Source organism: Phoxinus phoxinus, assembly GCF_949152265.1.
Source record: "Phoxinus phoxinus genome assembly, chromosome: 4".
Classification (NCBI taxonomy): Eukaryota; Metazoa; Chordata; class Actinopteri; order Cypriniformes; family Leuciscidae; genus Phoxinus; species Phoxinus phoxinus.
In genome coordinates, this window is record NC_136879.1 from 38962214 (window position 1) to 38980156 (window position 17943).

The window sequence follows — 17943 nt, forward strand, 5'->3', positions numbered from 1 at the left end:
TACCTTATTTTCTTTTAATGGGATTTATTCACTGCTGTAAATAACAAGCAGTAATAAGAACAGTCAAATTCAATTTCGTTTTCTTTCTTATTTCTCTCTCTTTTGTTGTTGTTTCCTTTGACGCTATTATGAACGTAACAGTCGAACACGTTGTGATCCCCTGTAAGTTTATGTTATATTAATGTTCTTGATAATGCAATAAAAAAAGAGAGACGAGCGCTGAAATTTTCACCAGTTGAAGCAGAAAGTGACGCTGTTAACGATCGTGAATGAAGGACAAACGTGGAATATTTTCTTCGGATGTCGTATATTTCCAGTCTGCAGGTCAGATATATTATATTTATCATGTAAGAATTGATGTTTGTATTGTCTAAATGTGTATTGTACGTATTGTAACGTACAGAGAATTAAATATAGTCATTATCTTGATTAGCCACTATTCAGTCATATTGTGATTTCTGTTTGTTAGATTCCTGTTTAATTCATATATTAATTGAAGAATTTAACCTCTGACATTTTTCATCCTTATAAAATATGGAGTCACATAAAAATTAACAACCTTAGAGCCGCTTTAAATGCTACTAATATAACCATATAAAAATGCTCTATATTTCTAAAATGAAGCAGTCATTTAAATCAAGAAGCGCAATTATTACAGTCACCAAATAAAAGCTTTAGTTATACCATTAATGAAAATGTATGATAAATTAAATAACGAGCAATATATGATTAATTAATTATTCTGAAAATACATTTATATTATCATCATATATTGTATAAGTACTTGTTATCCACATTTTGATGGTCGTGTTAGATTATTTCCTTTTGTGCCATCATTCCCAGTCCCTTAATCAATGGTGGATTAGTTAAGATAATAATTGAATAATATAGCCTGTGCCCTGTTTCATCCTTATTATATCCTGGGTTACATAAAAATGATCAACCTACAGTTGTTTTATATGCTACTAATATGTAACTATCAAAATGCTCTATAAATGAACTACATTAAAGACTCCATTTGTGTTTTCTGTTAAAGTAATCCAGTATAAATTCAGTAACTTATCTTTGATTTTTCCAGATCTGGTCCTGTGGGCGTCAGTATCACACAGTGATCACAGTTCACACCTGCAGTGAAGCCCCTCCCACAACAATTCACCAATAAATACTGGGAATATTCCCATCATCCTACAAGAGAAGGACAAACTCCAGGAGTAGCAGCTGAAATCTGTGTGACTGTTAAAGATGGAGTTTATTAAAGAGGAGATTGAAGACATGAGTGATCCAGAACCATCCAGAATAAAACATGAAGATACTGAGGAACAAATAGGTTGGTGTCCATTCTTGATTCTTCATAGTTGACTGTTTTAGTAGCTGTGAAATATGGATGACAAATGATATAGAAATGCATCTAAATGATCATAACCCAGTTTTAATCGCATTAACAAATGAATGACAGAACCGAACTTTGCACATTAAAGATACGTTATACAGACAGGTGTCTTGTTTTCTGCTTGCTAAGTGTTTTTAATTCTCACATGTAACCTCATTGAACTGATTCTAACTGATTAATACATTTATTTTAGACCAGCTGGAAGTGAAGGAGCAAAGACAGGAACTAAATGACGTGAAGAAACACTGCGACTTCAAAACTCAAGGAACAAAAGCCAAAAAGCTGCACTCCTGCTCTCAGTGTGGAAAGAGTTTTTCTCAAGCATCAGGTCTCAGTTATCATCTGCGCATTCACTCTGGAGAAAAACCATTCAACTGTGATCAGTGTGGGAAAGGTTTTATTTCATCATCAGATCTAAAACAACACCTGATAGTTCATTCAGGCGAGAAGCCTTATGTGTGTTCTCTCTGTGGAAAGAGTTTTTCAAGACTGGGCAATTTTAAACTGCACCAGAAAACACATGATGAAGTGAGAGATCATGTGTGTTGTGACTGTGGGAAGAGCTTTACTAGAGCTGTCGGTCTGAAAGAGCACCAAAGAATTCATACTGGAGAAAAACCTCACAAGTGCTCATATTGTGACAAGAGTTTTGCTCAGTCTGGATCCCTGAAACTACATGAGCGAGTTCATACTGGAGAGAAGCCGTACCAGTGTACTCAGTGTGAGAAGAGTTTCAAAGATGCATCGGGTCTCAGGAATCATCTGCTCCATCACTCTGGAGAAAAAACATTTAACTGTGATCAGTGTGGGAAAGGTTTTAATTCATCATCAAATCTAAACCGACACCTGATAGTTCATTCAGACGAGAAGCCTTATGTGTGTTCTGTCTGTGGAAAGAGTTTTTCACGACTGGACAGTTGTAAACTGCACCAGAAAACACATGATGAAGTGAGAGATCATGTGTGTTGTGACTGTGGAAAGAGCTTTACTGTTTCTAGTCGTCTGAAACTGCACCAAAGAATTCACACTGGAGAAAAACCTTACAAGTGCTCATATTGTGACAAGAGTTTCACTCAGTCTGGAAACCTGAAACTACATGAGCGAGTTCATACTGGAGAAAAGTTTTATACTGTAGAGTTTTAAATGTTTATTAAGCTGTTGTATTACACATTTTTTAAATGTTTAATTTAGATTCCAATACAATAGTATATAAACTGAGAAAGTTTAGTAGATTGAATTTAGCATTTTAAGGTTATGCAGAGTTCCAGCAAGAGATTCCTGCCAGTCCTGTTCTCTCTATTGTAAGTTAAATGAGTCAGATTACTGAGACTCTCACTCCTTTGTCTCTAATAGCTCCTGGAGCCCCAGCCCCAGCCCCAGTCGTTGAATAGTTAGGCTGATTGAATTAGCATCAATGCATTTGAATGACACTGTTATGCTGATGAGATCAGGGAAATTGGCTGAGTCCTGTACTTAATTTACATGCCACTGCTGTAAACCCCTCGCCCTTGAAAGGTATACCATGTCAATGTCATGAGTTATTGCTCATACTTATTATTCTTCTTTTTATTCCGCCGTTTTTTTGACGCGCTACTCCTCCCGCAGTTTTTGTCACAGACCCCTGAATGAGGTGTCAAATCGTGCGGCCTATTGAGGAATGGTGTGCTATGACTTTTATAAGCGATCGGGGGTACGGTGTTTGCCCCAGGGGCGGAAAAGTCGCAGAAAAATCCCATAGACTTAACGTTGCGTCAAACTTTGACGCCTCATAGCTCAGAGCGTTCCCTTAGTTCAGATGATTACAGCAACACACTGCGAAGTCCTCAATAAAGAATAACTTCTGCTTGAAAGATATCCCAACGTCTCCCGGTCTCTGCTTCGAAGGAAAAGTTTCCAACTGTTTTGGTGCCGTGACCCGGATAGAGCTACTCACCTGAATCCAGATTGATACTTCAAGCTCATCAAAGATCTGATTGCATCTGATGCATTCCAGACTGAAACTTTCTTTACAACCAAGGGTTGGTGAGTGCTACTCTATCCAAAAGAACCTTCAAGACCACTACAAATGTGTTATCCTCTGCGCTGTCAGAGAAGACTTAACAGACTGCTGTAGAGTTTGGTTAACAAAGTTATCCTCTAAAGTTTTCTTTTAGAGATGAAAGTTATCAAGCCCTTTTTCTGAACTTGTGCCCTCAGACTGTTCTTTTTTTAACCTTCCCAGACTATCTGGCAGAGGCGGTGGGCTTGCGTCTGTTTTTAAAAGTAGTTTTTTTGCCGATCTTTAAAGACAGAAATGTTTTATAGTTTTGAAGTTCTCCTGTTTCTGCTAAACGTGGATCAGTTAGCCATCACTGTGGTTTATCGCCCTCCAAAACCAAATTCAATTCAATTCAATTCAAGTTTATTTGTATAGCGCTTTTCACAATACATATTGTTTCAAAGCAGCTTTACAGAAAATGCATTTCAAAAATATACATACTAAAATACAGTTAGTTAATCATAAAATTTAGGGCATAACATATCACCGGCGTTAAGGTCGTCTCTTCACAGGCGTTGGGGCATCTGAAGTCTCCATGAGAGGCTGGATACATAACTGGAGCTGACGAACTCTATTTGAGTTATCTCGGGACAGGCGTCCCGAGATAACAACAAAAAAAGGCAGATGGGAAATAATTAGCGTAGCTGCTGTTCATAATATGAATGCATTTGATCTGATTTAACTCTAGTATAAAAGGATAAGGATTTTTTTAATGAGTTTGCAAACTTTTTAGGAGACATTGTTCTTCAGTATGATCGTCTTTTGATTGCGGGGGATTTTAATATCCACATTTGTTTTGAGTCAAATTCCTTTGCCAAGGATTTTACTAATCTGATTGATTCTTTCGATTTTACTCAAGTGGTAAATGGTCCAACGCATAAACAGGGCCACACATTAGATCTTGTGTTGTTGCACGGTATTTCGATCTGTGAACTTGAAATACTTGATTTTAGTTTTTCTGACCATATGTTACATTCACTTTCTCCTTCCCAAATGATTCTTACTTTCAGCCTAGTGATGATTTTTCTGTTTTTCAATGAGGCTTTCCAAATGTATGGTCTTGATTGCCTCTCAAATTTGCTTAATGTTGATGAACATCTTATGTTGTTCAGTTCCATTAGTAATGGCATAATGAATTCTGTGGCTTCACTCTAGAGAAAAACAGTCAGGTCGAACAACCTGCACACCATGGCCAGGAGTCTCATTCTATGGGCTCAGCACAACCTGCGCTCGCTGAGGGTGGCGCACGTGCCAGGCATTCTGAACCAGGGTGCGGATATGCTATCCAGAGACAATGTTCCCCCAGGGTAATGGTCTCTTCACCCACAGTCGGTTCAGCTGATATGGAGCATCTTCGGCGAGCCAGAGGTTGACCTCTTCGCCTCAGAAGACGACGCTCGTTGCCGAACATTTTTCACTAAAAAGTGATATGGATATAGTGATATATATAAGTGGAATGGTTCTCCGAGTTGGCGCAGCTGCTGGAAACAGCCCCATGGCCAATACCGCTGAGGAGGAATCTCCTCACGCAGGCGAACGGGAAAATCTGGCATCCCCGTTTCGACAGGGCCAGCCCGAAGTGTAAGACTTTGTACTGATATACCTTTCTTGGGTAGAATGAAGTACGGGCTGTAGAAGCCGGTCTTCATAACGGCTGGAGGGACCGGCTCGAACGCATCTTTCGCCAGTAGGACTGCGATCTCTGCCCTGAGCACAGGGGCACTGTCCGCCAGAACACGGGTGAACTAAATGCCGCTGAAGACTGGGGGGCGCCGGGCGAACTGAATCGCATAGCCGAGTCTAATAGACCCACAGACGTACCCGGGGTGGAGTGGGGAAGCGCGGCGGAATGCAGGGACTCAACTCGGATGGCATAGCGGCCCAGAGTGGGGTCTGAGTGTGTGGTGCAATACGTACCTGCTTTCGTCGGAAGGCAGAGTGCTGCACTCCTGCTCACAGTGTGGAAAGAGTTTCCAAAAGAAAGGAAACCTTAAGATACACATGAAAATTCACACTGGAGAGAAACCGTTTACATGCACTCAGTGTGGAAAGAGTTTTTCTCAAGCATCAAATTTTAGTGTTCATCTTCACATAGACGCCCCAGGTAATTAGGTTTAGGGAACAATCTACCACAACCTCAAGACATTTGTCAGGTTGTTTTCAGATTAAAGGGATAGGATAGTTCACCCAAAAATGTAAATTAGCCCATGATTTACTCACCCTCAAGTCATCCTGAGTGTATATGACATTCTTCTTTCAAACGAATATAATCAGAGATATATATAAAAAATGTATTCCTCTAATTTAAATTTTTGGGTGAACTATTCCTTTAAGTGTGTATGAATTACCTCAGTCCGTGTCTCTCTCAACAGTGTTCGGCAGCAGCATCTCTTCTAATATAGCGAAAGTGTAAGTTTATCTGCTTCAAAAACAGCGATATTACGCCGCTAGTGAGAAACGCAACACGGACCAAAGACAGGAAGATGAGACCCTAAAAAAGACACAATGCACAATCATAGTTGCGATGTTGCCCATCACAGTTCGGTACAGGCATCACAACCGGGACTCCTCGCAGCATATCAATAGTGTGTGTGACGGAGGGATTCCTGCTGCTGTTTTGACTCCTTCACACATTTTATAAGCTCTTCACGAGTTCTCAGCTGGTTAAAATACCATCATATGTCGGCTACGCACATACAACGGGCGCATTCAGCCCAGAAAACAGCATTGTTTTGGATATTCGGGAAGTTCCATCTCAAAATAGGCAATACATCATCAAAGCCGACCAATCAGGTTGTGAAAGTATTCATTTGCCTTTTGGTTTGGTATCTTTATCGATATTTATTTATTTATTGGTCCGGACCAAACAAACCAAGCGAACCGAACTACAAGTGTGAAAACTATTTATTCAAGTCATTTCATTAATTTGAGCTAAGATTGCTAGCTAACCATTATCATTAGTTACCATTAGCTAACTCACACTCCAACTGAAAATAACTAAGCAATCAACCTATTTATCAATTATTTTCTTAAAATCTTACCTTGATTTTACTTGTGCAGTTTTCCACTTTTTTTAGCTGGCCAGGCTGATCTTAAAGAGGTCATCGGATGAAAAATTCACTTTTATATGGTGTTTGCATATAAATGTGTCTTTGCAGTATTGGACACAACCAGGGGCGATTCTAGGATTTTTTAAAACTGGGGAGCAGAAGAGGGGCCACAATTAATTCAGAGGGGCCAATCTTATGTTGGGTTTATATGTAAAACTGTAGATATCCAAATATAAATATCAAAATAATTTAAGGTTCAGTAAGCTTTAAAATCAGCAATAAACAGTGATACCTTATTTTCTTTTAAAGGGTAACTAAACCCCTGGTCAGAGCCTGACTCCACCCACTGGCAATATTTGAAAAATGCTGGAAAAGTGGGCAGAGCCCAACGGACGAACCGAGGGCGGGGCTGAGCGGGTGATTGACAGACCTGCAGTGATTGACAGCTGCTGTCAGACTCGCTAAGATGGAGAGTGACTGGAGTGACGCAAGTAGCTTTGCAACCTGCAACAGAGCGGTCATTTAAAGTCGAGGACTTTTCTCCCCCACCTTCCCCTGAAGTGGAGGAATTGTATGTGGACACAGAGCTAAACCATATCAATTCGAGCCGCTAGCATCGCATTAACTCCCGCATCGCGATCGCCATCCGCGAAGCAGCCGCGCAAGAGAGAATGGGTCCAGTATCTGAGTGGATTATTATTACTATTGACCTACGTTAAGCATATTTTGCCGCTATGTGAAAAAAAAAATCCAGCAAAACGCGCCGGCGGTTGTGGAGTCCATAAAGTAAGGGCATGCGTTTGGCACACAAGTGCATGTAAACACTGGCGCCTAATTTACAAGTCTGGGGGAAAGTTATGCAGTCCAGCAGTGCTGTGGCAACCGGCAACACTACACCTATACCAGCCTAACCACTGTACTAAACACAGACAAAACTAATGCTAAAAATCTACACTATCCTAACTGATGCAATACTATGCTACTAACTAACTATGCTTCTAACAACATTAACAACTATGCTAAATAACTACCTAGGCTACATGAAATAATCTAAATAACTATATAAATGCTATGCTAACTAGATGCTAAAATTCGCTATCCTGATCGTTTTCAATACTCGTAATTCCAATTTCCAGCTCCTGACTCGCTCTGGTGTTGACGGAACCAGATGCTTTTATAGCTGCGGCTGCCAGGGGCGTGGTGAGCTCGCAGCGTCAGAGAGTACCCTACGTCAGAGAGTACCACTACCTCAGGAGATTCCGTTTAACCTGAAGAGGGCAGCACTCAGACGTTTTTATACCATATATTTGAAAATTAAAACACTTTATACTCAAATGTTAAAAAAAGTACTCGGATCAATGAACAGCATTTATGAAGCTCCATTCTTACAGATCATTAACTAAAAAAAGTTGGTTTAGTGTTTAGTTACCCTTTAAAGGCATTTATTCACTGCTGTAAATCAGAACAGTCAAATTCAATTTGTATTCACTTTTCAGAAGTGAAAAACTGTGATAAATAATAGAATCCAATCTGTGAATAGAGTACAACTCACAAAAATAATAAAACTCAACATAAGGTTATATAAACTTTACATAAATCCTCACAACCTTATAGGCAAAAATAAATAAACAGAATAGCCTTATTTATACAAATGCAGAAGTATATTATTCATATAATAAATACACAATTAATTAATATAACTTTATTAATTAAATACAATAATAACTTGTATCCACATCCTATTAAATTTGCATATAGCAGCAGTTCCAGTAAATTTGCATTGATGAATAGACAAAATCTAAACATGCCAAGGCTAATTAGCCTTGTGCATGTATGATTGTATAATATCATATATACTCTCTGTTAGATAGCTACTTTTTCAAAAGGGAACCTTTAGTTTAACTAATTTGTAAATTGTCTAGTTTGTAAATTATATGAAACTTATAAAAAACAGTTTAGAATAGTTTAGAATAGTAAAGATGAATATATTGTTGAATCCATATATTATATGTATTATTATTCTGCATTATTATTATTATATTAGTGAATTTGGTCCATAACAGTGCGGAGATGTGATTTACTGAATGCAGCCCCTTTAAGAAAAATGACACCGCGCGCACTGAGCATGCGCAGAAGAGTTTCGTTTTCTTTCTTATTTCTCTCTCTTTTGTTGTTGTTTCCTTTGACGCTATTATGAACGTAACAGTCGAACACGTTGTGATCCCCTGTATGTAATATTAATGTTCTTGTTAATGCAATAAAAAAAGAGAGACGAGCTCTGAAACTTTCACCAGTTGAAGCTGAAAGTGACGCTGTTAACGATCGTGAATGAAGGACAAATGTGGAATATTTTCTTCGGATGTCGTATATTTCCAGTCTTCAGGTCAGATATATTATATTTATCATGTAAGAATTGATGTTTGTGTTGTCTAAATGTAGCTATATTGTGTACGTATTGTAACATACAATTAAATAGTCATTATTTTGATCAGCCACTATTCAGTCTGTAGACATATTGTGTATGATTTCTGTTATCTCTGTTAGATTCCTGTTTAATTCATTAATGAAGAATTTAACCTCTGAATTGTTTCATCCTTGTAAAATCTGGAGTCACATAAAAATGAACAACCTTCCCATTGAGCCGTTTGCTACTATTCAGTATTGTGTATGATTTCTGTTATCTTTGTTAGATTGCTGTTTAATTGATATATTAATTAAATAATTTAACATGTGACTTGTTTAATCCTTATAAAATCTGGAGTCACATAAAAATTAACAACATCATTCTCAGTCTGTGTGCTGCAGGTCAGATATATTATATTTATCATGTAAGAATTGATGTTTGTGTTGTCTAAATGTGTATTGTACGTATTGTAACGTACAGATAATTAAATATAGTCATTATTTTGATCAGCCACTATTCAGTCATATTGTGATTTCTGTTATCTTTGTTAGGTTCCTGTTTAATTCGTATATTAATTGAAGAATTTAACCTCTGACTTGTTTCATCCTTATAAAATCTGGAGTCACAGAAAAATTAACAACCTTCATATAGAGCCGCTTGAAATGCTACTAATATAACCATATAAAAATGCTCTATATTTCTAAAATGAAGCAGTCATTTAAATCAAGAAGCGCAATTATTACAGTCACCAAATAAAAGCTTTAGTTATACCATTAATGAGAATGTATGATAAATTAAATAACGAGCAATATATGATTAATTCATTATTCTGAAAATACATTTATATTATCATCATATATTGTATAAGTACTTGTTATCCACATTTTGATGGTCGTGTTAGATTATTTCCTTTTGTGCCATCATTCCCAGTCCCTTAATCAATGGTGGATTAGTTAAGATAATAATTGAATAATATAGCCTGTGCCCTGTTTCATTATTATATCCTGGGTTACATAAAAATGATCAACCTACAGTTGTTTTATATGCTACTAATATGTAACTATCAAAATGCTCTATAAATGAACTACATTAAAGACTCCATTTGTGTTTACTGTTAAAGTAATCCAGTATAAATTCAGTAACTTATCTTTGATTTTTCCAGATCTGGTCCTGTGGGCGTCAGTATCACACAGTGATCACAGTTCACACCTGCAGTGAAGCCCCTCCCACAACAACTCACCAATAAATACTGGGAATATTCCCATCATCCTACAAGAGAAGGACAAACTCCAGGAGTAGCAGCTGAAATCTGTGTGACTGTTAAAGATGGAGTTTATTAAAGAGGAGATTGAAGACATGAGTGATCCAGAACCATCCAGAATAAAACATGAAGATACTGAGGAACAAATAGGTTGGTGTCCATTCTTGATTCTTCATTGTTGACTGCTTTAGTAGCTCTGAAATATGGATGACAAATGATAGAGAAATGCATCTAAATGATCATAACCCAGTTTTAATCGCATTAACAAATGAATGACAGAACCGAACTTTGCACATTAAAGATACGTTATACAGACAGGTGTCTTGTTTTCTGCTTGCTAAGTGTTTTTAATTCTCACATTTAAACTCATTGAACTGATTCTAACTTATTAATACATTTATTTTAGACCAGCTGGAAGTGAAGGAGCAAAGACAGGAACTAAATGACGTGAAGAAACACTGCGACTTCAAAACTCAAGGAACAAAAGCCAAAAAGCTGCACTCCTGCTCTCAGTGTGGAAAGAGTTTTTCTCAAGCATCAGGTCTCAGTGTTCATCTGCGCATTCACTCTGGAGAAAAACCATTTAACTGTGATCAGTGTGGGAAAGGTTTTATTTCATCATCAGATCTAAAAACACACCTGAGAGTTCATTCAGGCGAGAAGCCTTATGTGTGTTCTCTCTGTGGAAAGAGTTTTTCAAGACTGGGCAATTTTAAACTGCACCAGAAAACACATGATGAAGTGAAAGATCATGTGTGTTGTGACTGTGGGAAGAGCTTTACTAGAGCTGTCGGTCTGAAAGAGCACCAAAGAGTTCATACTGGAGAAAAACCTTACAAGTGCTCATATTGTGACAAGAGTTTTGCTCAGTCTGGATCCCTGAAACTACATGAGCGAGTTCATACTGGAGAGAAGCCGTACCAGTGTACTCAGTGTGAGAAGAGTTTCAAAGATGCATCGGGTCTCAGGAATCATCTGCTCCATCACTCTGGAGAAAAAACATTTAACTGTGATCAGTGTGGTAAAGGTTTTAATTCATCATCAAATCTAAACCGACACCTGATAGTTCATTCAGACGAGAAGCCTTATGTGTGTTCTGTCTGTGGAAAGAGTTTTTCACGACTGGACAGTTGTAAACTGCACCAGAAAACACATGATGAAGTGAGAGATCATGTGTGCTGTGACTGTGGAAAGAGCTTTACTGTTTCTAGTCGTCTGAAACTGCACCAAAGAATTCACACTGGAGAAAAACCTTACAAGTGCTCATATTGTGTCAAGAGTTTCACTCAGTCTGGAAACCTGAAACTACATGAGCGAGTTCATACTGGAGAAAAGTTTTATACTGTAGAGTTTTAAATGTTTATTAAGCTGTTGTATTACACATTTTTTAAATGTTTAATTTAGATTCCAATACAATAGTATATAAACTGAGAAAGTTTAGTAGATTGAATTTAGCATTTTAAGGTTATGCAGAGTTCCAGCAAGAGATTCCTGCCAGTCATGTTCTCACTCTCACTCCTTTGTCTCTAATAGCTCCTGGAGCCCCAGCCCCAGTCGTTGAATAGTTAGGCTGATTGAATTAGCATCAATGCATTTGAATGACACTGTTATGCTGATGAGATCAGGGAAATTGGCTGAGTCCTGTACTTAATTTACATGCCACTGCTGTAAACCCCTCGCCCTTGAAAGGTATACCATGTCAATGTCATGAGTTATTGCTCATACTTATTCTTCTTCTTTTTATTCCGCCGTTTTTTTGACGCGCTACTCCTCCCGCAGTTTTTGTCTCAGACCCCTGAATGAGGTGTCAAATCGTGCGGCCTATTGAGGTATGGTGTGCTATGACTTTTATAAGCGATCAGGGGTGCGGTGTTTGCCCCAGGGGCGAAAAAGTCGCCGAAAAATCCCATAGACTTAACGTTGCGTCAAACTTTGACGCCTCATAGCTCAGAGCGTTCCCTTAGTTCAGATGATTACAGCAACACACTGCGAAGTCCTCAATAAAGAATAACTTCTGCTTGAAAGATATCCCAACGTCTCCCGGTCTCTGCTTCGAAGGAAAAGTTTCCAACTGTTTTGGTGCCGTGACCCGGATAGAGCTACTCACCTGAATCCAGATTGATACTTCAAGCTCAACAAGATCTGATTGCATCTGATGCATTCCAGACTGAAACTTTCTTTACAACCAAGGGTTGGTGAGTGCTACTCTATCCAAAAGAACCTTCAAGACCACTACAAATGTGTTATCCTCTGCGCTGTCAGAGACAAGTTAACAGACTGCTGTAGAGTTTGGTTAACAAAGTTATCCTCTAAAGTTTTCTTTTAGAGATGAAAGTTATCAAGCCCTTTTTCTGAACTTGTGCCCTCAGACTGTTCTTTTTTTAACCTTCCCAGACTTTCTGGCAGAGGCGGTGGGCTTGCGTCTGTTTTTAAAAGTAGTTTTTGTTGCCGATCTTTAAAGACAGAAATGTTTTCTAGTTTTGAAGTTCTCCTGTTTCTGCTAAACATGGATCAGTTAGCCATCACTGTGGTTTATCGCCCTCCAAAACCAAATAAGGATTCTTTGAATGAGTTTGCAAACTTTTTAGGAGACATTGTTCTTCAGTATGATCGTCTTTTGATTGCGGGGGATTTTAATATCCACATTTGTTTTGAGTCAAATTCCTTTGCCAAGGATTTTACTAATCTGATTGATTCTTTCGATTTTACTCAAGTGGTAAATGGTCCAACGCATAAACAGGGCCACACATTAGATCTTGTGTTGTTGCACGGTATTTCGATCTGTGAACTTGAAATACTTGATTTTAGTTTTTCTGACCATATGTTACATTCACTTTCTCCTTCCCAAATGATTCTTACTTTCAGCCCTTCTTCTAGTGATGATTTTTCTGTTCTTTTCAATGAGGCTTTCCAAATGTATGGTCTTGATTGCCTCTCAAATTTGCTTAATGTTGATGAACATCTTATGTTGTTCAGTTCCATTAGTAATGGCATAATGAATTCTGTGGCTTCACTGTAGAGAAAAACAGTCAGGTCGAACAACCTGCACACCATGGCCAGGAGTCTCATTCTATGGGCTCAGCACAACCTGCGCTCGCTGAGGGTGGCGCACGTGCCAGGCATTCTGAACCAGGGTGCGGATATGCTATCCAGAGACAATGTTCCCCCAGGGTAATGGTCTCTTCACCCACAGTCGGTTCAGCTGATATGGAGCATCTTCGGCGAGGCAGAGGTTGACCTCTTCGCCTCAGAAGACGACGCTCGTTGCCGAACATTTTTCACAAAAAAGTGATATGGATATAGTGATATATATAAGTGGAATGGTTCTCCGAGTTGGCGCAGCTGCTGGAAACAGCCCCATGGCCAATACCGCTGAGGAGGAATCTCCTCACGCAGGCGAACGGGACAATCTGGCATCCCCGTCCCGACAGGGCCAGCCCGAAGTGTAAGACTTTGTACTGATATACCTTTCTTGGGTAGAATGAAGTACGGGCTGTAGAAGCCGGTCTTCATAACGGCTGGAGGGACCGGCTCGAACGTGTCTTTCGCCAATTGTACTGCGATCTCTGCCCTGAGCACAGGTGTGTGAGTGTGGTGCAATACGTACCTGCTTTCGTCGGAAGGCAGAGTGCTGCACTCCTGCTCACAGTGTGGAAAGAGTTTCCAAAAGAAAGGAAACCTTAAGATACACATGAAAATTCACACTGGAGAGAAACCGTTTACATGCACTCAGTGTGGAAAGAGTTTTTCTCAAGCATCAAATTTTAGTGTTCATCTGCACATTGACTCCGGAGAAAAACCATTTAACTGTGATCAGTGTGGGAAAGATTTTATTTCATCATCAAATCTAAAAACACACTTGAAAGTTCATTCAGACGAGAAGCCTCGTGTGTTCTCTCTGTGGAAAGAGTTTTTCCCGACTGAACAGTTTTAAACAGCACCAGAAAACACATGATGAAGTGAAAGATTATGTGTGCTTTATATGTGGCAAGGGCTTTATTACAGCTGGCAATCTGAATCGGCACCAAAGAATTCATACTGGAGAAAAACCGTACAAGTGCTCATATTGTGAGAAGAGTTTCACTCAGTTGGGAAACCTGAAACTACATGAGCGAGTTCATACTGGAGAGAAGCCGTAACACTGTTTTTAGTGTGAGAAGAGCTTTAAACAATTATCAAGCCTTCATAGCTTTTTTTTTTTTCAAGTGATCAACATTAGTATTCATGTCAAATACATCAAAGTAAACTGAGATAAAATATGTTTTTCATGAAAATCATTAAATGGATCACGAAATCCAAGATGACAGCTCTGTTTGTCTTGTGTTTGACTCTGTGTTTTGTCCCGTCACACATGTTAACCCTCTGGGGTCTGAGGCCCTTGAGATGTTTTGGCATGCCATGACATTTGTGCTTATTTATGTGTGGAAATTTACTATGTTTATCTATTTATTATCCAATCAGAATCATCAAAGTCGTAGCTTAGACCTTTGTGAAGGGTATAATTGCTATGATTTTTGTAACCGTAACAGCACGGCGTATGAACTCCTCCTGCCTGATAAAACTACAAACTATCTTCAGTAACCTAGTTTATAGTTGCGATGTTGCCCATCACAGTTCGGTACAGGCATCACAACCGGGACTCCTCGCAGCATATCAATTGTGTGTGTGACGGAGGGATTCCTGCTGCTGTTTTGACTCCTTCACACATTTTATAAGCTCTTCACGAGTTCTCAGCTGGTTAAAATACCATCATATGTCGGCTACGCACATACAACGAGCGCATTCAGCCCAGAAAACAGCATTGTTTTGGATATTCGGGAAGTTCCATCTCAAAAGCAATACATCATCAAAGCCGAGTCGACCAATCAGGTTGTGAAAGTATTCCTTTGCCTTTTGGTTTGGTATCTTTATCGATATATATATTTATTTTTTTATTGGTCTGGACCAAACAAACCAAGCGAACCGAACTACACGTGTGAAAACTTTTTAGTCAAGTAATTTCATTAATTTGAGCTAAGATTGCTAGCTAACCATTATCATTAGTTACCATTAGCTAACTCACACTCCAACTGAAAATAACTAAGCAATCAACCTATTTATCATTTATTTTCTTAAAATCTCACCTTGATTTTACAGTTTTCCACCGTCAAACCTCCAACCAACAATCCTCTAATGGTCCGTCTTTTGGCCAGCAAGTTTCAGAGGGGTTTGACCACTTTTTTAGCTGGCTAGGCTGATCTTAAAGGGGTCATCGGATGCAAAATTCACTTTTATATGGTGTTTGCATACAAATGTGTCTTTGCAGTATGTGGACACAACCAGGGGCGATTCTAGGATTTTTTTCAAATACAGAGGTGCCAATCTTATGTTGTGTTTATATGTAAAACTGTAGATATCCAAATAATTTAAAGTTCAGTAAGCTTTAAAATCAGCAATAAACAGTGATACCTTATTTTCTTTTAATGGCATTTATTCACTGCTGTAAATAACAAGCAGTAATAAGAACAGTCAAATTCAATTTGTATTCACTTTTCAGAAGTGAAAAACTGTGATAAATAATAGAATCCAATCTGTGAATAGAGTACAACTCACAAAAATAATAAAACTCAACATAAGGTTATATAAACTTTACATAAATCCTCACAACCTTATAGGCAAAAATAAATAAACAGAATAGCCTTATTTATACAAATGCAGAAGTATATTATTCATATAATAAATACACAATTAATTAATATAACTTTATTAATTAAATACAATAATAACTTGTATCCACATCCTATTAAATTTGCATAGTAGCAGTTCCAGTAAATTTGCATTGATGAATAGACAAAATCTAAACATGCCAAGGCTAATTAGCCTTGTGCATGTATGATTGTATAATATCATATATACTTTCTGTTAGATAGCTACTTTTTCAAAAGGGAACCTTTAGTTTAACTAATTTGTAAATTGTCTAGTTTATAAATTATATGAGACTTATAAAAAAACAGTTTAGAATAGTTTAGAATAGTAAAGATGAATATATTGTTGAATCCATATATTATATGTATTATTATTCTGCATTATATTATTATATTAGTGAATTTGGTCCATAACAGTGCGGAAATTTACTGAATGCGGCCCCTTTAAGAAACATGACACCGCTCGCACTGAGCATGCGCAGAAGAGTTTTGTTTTCTTTCTTATTTCTCTCTCTTTTGTTGTTGTTTCCTTTGACGCTATTATGAACGTAACAGTCGAACACGTTGTGATCCCCTGTATGTAATATTAATGTTCTTGTTAATGCAATAAAAAAAGAGAGACGAGCGCTGAAACTTTCACCATTTGAAGCTGAAAGTGACGCTGTTAACGATCGTGAATGAAGGACAAATGTGGAATATTTTCTTCGGATGTCGTATATTTCCAGTCTGCAGGTCAGATATATTATATTTATCATGTAAGAATTGATGTTTGTGTTGTCTAAATGTATATTGTGCGTATTGTAACGTACAGATAATTAAATATAGGCTAGTCCTTATTTTGATCAGCCACTACTCAGTCATATTGTGATTTATGTTATCTTTGTTAGGTTCCTGTTTAATTCGTATATTGAATGAAGAATTTAACCTCTGACTTGTTTCATCCTTATAAAATATGGAGTCACAGAAAAATTAACAACCTTCATATAGAGCCGCTTGAATTAAATGCTACTAATATAACCATATAAAAATGCTCTATATTTCTAAAATGAAGCAGTCATTTAAATCAAGAAGCGTAATTATTACAGTCACCAAATAAAAGCTTTAGTTATACCGTTACTGAAAATATATGACAAATGAAATAACGAGCAATATATGTTTAATTCATTATTCTGAAAATACAGTTATATTAACATCATATATTGTATAAGTATTTGTTATCCACATTTGGATGGTCGTGTTAGATTATTTCCTTTTGTGCCATCATTCCCAGTCCCTTAATCAATGGTGGATTAGTTAAGATAATAATTGAATAATAGGGGAGAGGCGGGACAGTTGAAACCCTTTTCAGATAAACGTCATTTTCTACAATAAGGTTACAGATAGATTTTTTGTGTGTGTGTGATCAACAACTCACACATGTGTTCTCTTAGTATCATGTGTTATTCGGTACAAATATAGAATGATTTAAGTAAAAATTGACTTTGATCGGTAGTTGTGCTTTGTTTCAACCGTCCCGACAGCGCCTCCTGCCAGTTAAACCTGTTTTTCCCTTAAACTAAACATTTTTGATATTGCACACTTAAGGGTGTGTTGCAGTACTAATACACCTGCCGTATTATCATTACAATGGCACATGAAACAATAAATACAACTTGTCAGTCAAAAAAAAGTACCGCACGAAAGAATTCACTTACTGCACTCAAAAACAGCTTTCCGGCTCTAACTTTAAAACGGCATGACGTAAAGAATAAATGTGTGTTGTACGTGCTGACGAAATGTGACGTACATGACGTGAGTGGTTTTCAAGGAAATCTCAATGTTTCATCCGTCCCGCGTTTCAATCGTGTGTAACCATCAAAATGCTCTATATTTGAACTACATCAAAGGCACCATATGTGTTTACTGTTAAAGTAATCCAGTATAAATTCAGTAACTCATCTTTGATTTTTCCAGATCTGGTCCTGTGGGCGTCAGTATCACACAGTGATCACAGTTCACACCTGCAGTGAAGCCCCTCCCACAACAATTCACCAATAAATACTGGGAATATTCCCATCATCCTACAAGAGAAGGACAAACTCCAGGAGTAGCCGCTGAAATCTGTGTGACTGTTAAA

At 37.9% G+C, this 17943-nt stretch overlaps 1 protein-coding gene across 1 annotated transcript in view; it reads left to right on the forward strand.

Annotated features, from left to right (window-relative positions):
• Positions 1-8609: 8609 nt before the first annotated feature.
• The window catches only part of LOC306997040 (uncharacterized protein), a 33233-nt gene continuing 23899 nt past the window's right edge, over positions 8610-17943 (forward strand). The window contains exons 1-3 of the mRNA XM_079610054.1: positions 8610-8861; positions 10045-10293; positions 10550-12338. Of these exons, the coding sequence (XP_079466180.1) occupies positions 10209-10293; positions 10550-11499 (1035 nt within the window). The 5' untranslated portion in view covers positions 8610-8861; positions 10045-10208 and the 3' untranslated portion in view covers positions 11500-12338. The remainder of the gene's footprint in view (positions 8862-10044; positions 10294-10549; positions 12339-17943) is intronic.